This window comes from Amia ocellicauda, chromosome 9 (genome assembly GCF_036373705.1).
Source record: "Amia ocellicauda isolate fAmiCal2 chromosome 9, fAmiCal2.hap1, whole genome shotgun sequence".
Lineage (NCBI taxonomy): Eukaryota > Metazoa > Chordata > Actinopteri > Amiiformes > Amiidae > Amia > Amia ocellicauda.
This window is the reverse complement of record NC_089858.1, coordinates 33,434,570-33,441,620: the sequence shown is the minus strand read 5'-3', so window position 1 is coordinate 33,441,620 and position 7,051 is coordinate 33,434,570. Positions and strand designations below refer to the sequence as shown.

Here is a 7,051-nt window from a genome sequence, read left to right as displayed (position 1 = left end):
CTGTCTCTCTGTATTCACAGCATCTCACTTTTTTCCCTTTCCTTCCTGGCGCACGTCCTATCCACGTGGTTTTTCATCAGTAAGAATGGGAGAAAAAAAAAGAAAGAGAGAGAGAGAGTGAGAGAAAGAGAGCCCTCCCCCTTTTCTGTGGATCAATTAGCCAGCACACAGCCTATTCTTGCCCCGTTAGCGATTATGCCTCGGGTATAAAAGGGCAGGGCGACAGGACAGAGAGCGCTGTGGAAGCCATACACTCACACATACAGACACACACATAGCACAACACTACACACACTACACTATCGCCCCCGCTCTTGCAAGATGAGCTACTCACTGGACACGATAGGGAGCCCCTCGTATCGGAGGGTGATGGACACCAGGACTTCTTACAGCCGCACCAGCGCCTCTCCATCCAGCGGCTTCCGATCCCAGACGTGGTCCCGGGCCAGCCCCGCGTCCTCCTCCCTCTCCGCCGCCTACAAGAGGACCTCCAACGTGGCCGTGCCCCGGGCGTACAGCTCCACGGTGCTCAGCTCCTCTGACAGCCTCGACTTTAGCCAGTCCTCAGCGCTCAATGGGGACTACAAGCGCTCCAACGAGAAGGAGCAGCTCCAGGGGCTCAACGACCGTTTCGCCGGCTACATCGACAAGGTGCACTACCTGGAGCAGCAGAACAAGGAGATCGAGACCGAGATCCAGTCTCTGCGGCAGAAGCAGGTGTCCCACACCCAACTGGGCGATGCCTACGACCAGGAGCTGCAGGAGCTGCGCACCATGCTGGAGCAGATCCACCACGACAAGGCGCAGATCCAGCTGGACAGCGAACACATCGAGGACGACCTGCAGCGGCTGAAGGAGCGCTACGAGGAGGAAGCCCGGGTGCGCGACGATACCGAAGCCCAGATCCGAGCCATGAAGAAAGACATGGATGACTCGTCTCTGGCCAAGGTGGAGCTGGACAAGAAGGTACAGTCCCTGCAGGACGAGGTGGTGTTCCTGCGCAGCAACCACGAGGAGGAGGTTTCCGACCTGTTGGCCCAGGTGCAGGCGTCGCAGGTCACCGTGGAGAGGAAGGACTACCAGAAGACCGACATCACCGCGGCGCTGCGGGAGATCCGACAGCAGCTGGAGGGCCACTCATCCAAGAACCTACAGCAGGCGGAGGATTTCTTCAAGTGCCGCTACGTCAAGCTGACCGAGGCCGCCGAGCAGAACAAGGACGCCATCAAGTCCGCCCGGGAGGAGATCGCTGAGTACCGTCGCCAGCTGCAGACCAAGAGCATCGAGCTGGAGTCGGTCCGGGGCACCAAGGAGTCGCTGGAGAGGCAGCTGAACGACATCGAAGAGCGCCACAACCACGACCTCACCAGCTACCAGGTGGGTGCTTGAGCAGGGGGTAGGGGATCGGGGCACCTGTGGTTTCTTCCTACCCCCCTCTCATCCACTCTCTCTCCCCGCTAAACCTTCTCCCCACACCATCTCTCTCTCCCCCCTCTGCTCCCTTCGTCCCCTTGATCAGCTCCCCCCGACCTCTCCCTCTTCCCTGCCTCACCCTTTTCCCCCTACACCCGACGTTTCTGTCTTTTCCAGCTCTCCATACTCTCACCCCCTTCTGCCTCCCCATTCTACCCACAGTCACTCACTCTCGCTCCTCGCCATGATCTCCCCTCACACCCCAGCCTAATAGCGCTTTCCCCCTCAGCCCCATCCCCGTATCAGAGGTACGATTCTAGTCACTGCAGCAGGCTGCGTCAGCTGTGGCTGCGGCTGAGTTTTCTGCACCTTAAACTTTTCCACCGCAATGCAGGAGAGGGATGCTCTATAGTGTCTGTCAGTCTATTTCTAAACAGAAGGGCTGAATGGATTGTGTGCCTTAATTCAGGACGCGATTAATATGGTCCCAGTAGCCTTACAGCCTTATAAAGGTGTCTCCCACTCAAGTCAGCTTATTTATCTCAATTTACAAGCAGTTGCCACGCTCGATTGCTTACAGCTCACAGAGCCCCGTCTCCCCTGCAGGGGTTGTGCGGATGTGCCCGGATGGATCAGTGCTGAGTCAGCGCCATAGACGCACTGATCGATTAGATATTAACATTCTGCTTGCAGTAGAGAGTGTGTGTGTGTGTGTGTGTGTGTGTGTGTGTGTGTGTGTGTGTGTCTGTGTGTGTCTGTGTCTGTATGTTTCTAGCACTTAATGTTGTTTGGTGCAGAATTAATGTAGGCATACGTAATCATTATGCGATCCATAATATTTATATTGAAGTTAGTGTGAGAACAAGTATAGGTATAATCTTTAGGTCAAAACTGTTCCCCGTTTATAAAGGTCGTCTCAATATGTACCCAATTGCGATTACAAATAAGAAGAAAGAGAAGAAGAAACAGAACAAGAAAAACAATACTACTAATTAATATATTAGAAATAGAATCCTTCCTCCCTCCCTCTCTGTTTTGCATATATCTTTCTTTTCCCTTATTTTCTGAAAATTGTCCCTGTTTATTTATTGCTTAACCCCATTCTCTCTCTTTCCCTCTTTCCCCTTTTAATCTCGCAGGAGACGATCCACCAGCTGGACAATGAGCTGAAGGGCACGAAGTGGGAGATGGCCCGTCACCTGCGGGAATACCAGGACCTCCTGAACGTCAAGATGGCCTTGGACATCGAGATTGCGGCGTACAGGTACGGGCGCCCAGACTGCGCGTATTACTGATGCCACTGCGGCGGGACAGTGCGGGAGTGTTTAGCCCCATGGCAGGAACGAATTAATAAATAGTTAAATACTTGCATGCATACATAGATACATACATATATACATAGATGCAAGCAAGGCACGGTTCCCTTAGTCTAGGGTCGGTCCTATCCGCAATTGCACTGCGGTTTGAGGCTCACACACACATGCATTCTCTGCAGTGAGGTGATGTCCTGGTTAGCAAAGGCGAACATATTCATCTTTAAAAATGATTGACTGTATAAGATAATTGAGGATTCATATATATATGTGTGTGTGTGTGTGTGGGAGAGCGAGAGATGCAGTGTGAGGGGGAGGGGGGACACACACGTGTCATAAATAAATCAAACCCGGTCGGCAATGCGGTGTGACTGCGCTAGAGCGAGAGCGCCCTTGGAGAACGAGTTTAAAACTCGTTTCTGTATATATTTAAATACCAAGAAGATTCTACAGATCTTGGCTATAAACAATTCATATCCAACTTTGGGGATTTCTGGAACGGTTAAGAGTTAAATATCTATCTTGCATTGCTTTTCAAGGGGACTAGAAGGTCAATATAAATGTATAATATACAAATGTAGAAGCTTGCGTGCATAAATTGAGCAATTAACCACCATTTCCCAATGAGCTTATTTACATCTGAGAGAGCACGTCCAGTCCTTTGACTGTGTTTTTTATTAATATTAGTATTATTTCCCAGCTGATTATCGTGTTGAATAGTATTGGCTTCACTGTTCACAGCTTTTGGGCTGTTGGGGAGAAGTGAAGGAAACCTGACAAGATGGTCTCATCTCTCCAGGGATGTCTCTACAAAGTATAATATTGATCTGAGCTGCTCGCTGTCCAGTTTTCTCAATACAATCGATTTCAACCTTTCCCTTTTCCTCTCCCTCTTTTTCTGTCTCTCTCCCTGCCCCCCCTCTCTCTCTCTCTCTCTCTCTCTCTCTCTGCAGGAAGCTCTTGGAAGGCGAGGAGACACGTTTCAGCTCATTCTCTGGGAGCATCACCAGCCCTTCCTACCCCTACCGACAGCCCACTACCCCATCCAAGGCCCCTAAGGCCAAGTCAGAGCCCCCCAAACTGAAGGTACAACACAAGTTTGTGGAGGAGATCATTGAGGAGACCAAGGTGGAAGACGAGAATGCAGAGATGGACGAATCCCTGGCCGCAGTGGTAGAGGAGCTGGCCGCAGACATGGGAGGGGCGGTAGAAGCAGAAGAGGAGGAAGAAGAGGGAGAGAAGGAGGAAGAGGCAGAGGAAAAAGTGGTGGAGGAAGAGATAGTATCTGCCGTCAAGGCCGAAGTGAGTGCCAGTGCCCCTGAGGAAGTGGAGGAACAGGAGGAGGGTGAGGAAGCTGAAGAAGCTGAGGAAGGAGAGGCAGAAGCAGGAGAGGGAGTTGAGGAAGAGGGAGGAGAGGAGGAAAAGGAGGAAGAAAAGGCAGAGGAGGTAGAAGGAGAGGAAGAGAAAGAAGCTGAGGAAGAGGAAGCTGCAGCTGAGGAAGCAGAAGAGGCAGGAGAGGCAGAGGAAGGAGAGGGAGAAGGAGAAGTAGAGGAGCAAGTGGTAGAAGAAAAGATCACAAGCACCAAGGCAGTCAAAGAGGAGGCTGAGCCTGAGAAGGAGGAAGAGAAAGAGGGAAGTGCAGGGGAGGAAGAGGGAGAGGCAGAAGTTGAGGGAGAAGGAGAGGGAGATGAGCAGCAGAAAGATGAAGCAGAACAGAAAGCAAAGGCAAAGGTAGAACAAGAAGAAGGAGAAGAAGAAGCAGGAGAGGAGGACAAAGAGGGAGAGGGAGAGAAGGCTGAGGAAGAACAGGCAGAAGAAGGAGAGGCAGAGGGGGAGCAGGATAAGGAGGAGAAAGAAGAAGATGAGGCAGCTCCAGCAGAGGAGGCCGTGTCCAAGAGCGAAGCTGCAAAGACGGGAGCAGAGAAGGAAGAGCCCAAGGAGACAGAAGACACCGCTGTGAACGGAGACATGGAAGGCCAGGAGGAAGAGGAAGAGGAGGAGAAGGCAGAAGAGGGAAAGAAGGAAAAAGAGGATAAGAAGGAGGAGGAAGAAGAGGCAGACAGCAAGGAGGTGATGGCCAACGGAGTGGAGGAGAGCCCCAGTAAGGAGGAGCCTGGGCAGAAGGTCGTGATCACCAAGACGGTCGAGACAATCACCACTGGAGAGGACGGGGCCAAGCACATCACGAAGTCCGTCACCGTCACCCAGACCGTGGAGGAGGTGGAGGAGGTCATGCAGGAGAAGGTCGTGTCCACCAAGAAAGTGGAGAAGGTCACCTCTCAGTCCGTGAAGGAGGTCACCGAAACGGAGTGAAGAACACAGCAGCAGCAGACGAGTCACAGAAACCAAACACAAACGAAACGCGGTAATGACACGATGATTTCTAAAATCAACAAATTAATAACTTAATTAAAAGAACAAGCGAAACACTATACTTTTAAAACAACCTTGACGATTCACGATTTAAAAAATAAAATGCATATAATGTACAACATTAAATAAAACAGCATAGAGAAAGCCATACGATACGACAAGCTATTAAATTAATATATGAGATCAAATATAATAATAACAATAAAATAAAAATGCATGTTTGAGTGACAGCTTTAAATGAGCTTTTCAGCAGATGATCTCGTTTGGACGGTTGGGAAGGAGGGGACGGGGATGTCCGACTCTTTCACTACTTTTCTGTGCAATATGTTGGGTAACAGGGGGACGAGTGCATGCAAGCTGGCGAGTGGACGCCCTCCCCGACAACCAGAGACGAACAACGATTCACATATAAATATATAAATATATACATACAGTATTGCAAACGGAATGCATGAGTGAATGAGAGGGGAGGGTGGTGGGCGGGAGGGGTGAAAATGCACATTCTCTTTGAGTTAGTGGAGGGTGAGTGTCGTGAGTGGGACGTTTAAAAGAAGTACAGTATTATGCAAAAGAACCAACTGAGCCAAATAAATCAATACATTCAATACAACGCGAAACACGAGCAGACACAACGTAACGATACTGATAATGACGACAAATAAAACGACGAAGAAGAAAAAACTCCTAGCCTTAAAAATGCTATTTATTGTTGTTTATTATGTTTACCTCAAGAGTGCAATTAAACATATCTACAAGCATATACACATACATACAAACATTGATGCATATACATACATACATACATACATACATACATACATGAATACATACATACATACATACATATCAACAATAGATTTTTATTAAATGACAAAACTGAACCTGGGCGCAGATGGCGCTTGTCACTAACTCATGTACAATTTTCTCAGTAGCATTTGCTCAATAAAGATCATATTGAAATCATATCTCTGCCTCCGCCTGTTCCTTTCTTTTCTGTGTCTTTGTGCCGGGGTCCCGCAGGTGTCTCTCCTCCAGGGGTAGCGGGGTGGTTGTCAGGTGGTGTTGACCACTCTGGACTGCAATAGGATGGAATAGAATATGGGAGTTTTTTTATTATTATGTTCTATTACTAGTAGTAGCAGCAGTGGTAGTAGTTTGTAAGAATAAAGTGCAATTCGAACTGTTTGAACACACGGAAATAACTCCATGTGCGAACTATACCATCGCCTCATAGTTCTGGGCCCCGTTCCTCGTATCTGGTTTAACTAATTCAGGCAAATCAGACGGATTCAGTTAATCCGATCATTTAAGTCAGGCTATCTCCTATGGTAATTTACTAAACTGGACTTTAAACTTGCTTTGAGAAACGGAAAAAGCCACACTTCTGTTATCTAGAAAGTTACGGCAGCTGATTGTCTTCATGGACCTCTCAATGATATTTTAGGTAGAGTACTCCTAGACCAGTGGTTTTCAAACATGTCCAGGAGGACCCTCTACCCTGCTGGGTTTTGTTCCAACCGAGCTATCAATTACTTAATTGAACCCCTAATTGAACTAATAATTTCCTAAATCAGAGCCTTTTCATTGTTTTTAACAGAAGGGTTTTTAAGTGAAGTATACAATTGTATAAGGAAATTATTATCTTATTAAGGAACCAATTTTTTATCCATTTGAAAAGTCTGCCCTGGATAGTGTATATGAAGCTCTGTGAAACCAGCCATAGATGTTAAACGGGGCCCCCAGGCTGCACACTAAACTATATCCGGGATGTCAGAAACTCGCAAGCGATCTGTATCTCTGGGTTCAGCACCGGCGCAGCGGACAGATCCGACCTGCCGCGCAACCCGGACTGTCGGCGCCGCAAAATGGTTCTCCGCTCTGCTCCTGGGTTAGCCCTATCTGTCTTCTGTGTTTCCTTCTTTGTTTTTATTTCACAGTCTTTTGCCAGCTGT

General features: G+C 48.6%; 1 protein-coding gene across 1 annotated transcript; it reads left to right on the top strand.

Annotated features, from left to right (window-relative positions):
• The first annotated feature begins 223 nt into the window (after positions 1-223).
• On the top strand, positions 224-6,064 carry LOC136759276 (neurofilament medium polypeptide). Its single transcript, XM_066714196.1, has 3 exons — positions 224-1,377; positions 2,553-2,677; positions 3,680-6,064. The coding sequence occupies exons 1-3, from the start codon at positions 322-324 to the stop codon at positions 5,037-5,039; spliced, it is 2,541 nt and encodes an 846-aa protein (XP_066570293.1). The 5' UTR covers positions 224-321; the 3' UTR covers positions 5,040-6,064.
• The last annotated feature ends 987 nt before the right edge of the window (positions 6,065-7,051 follow it).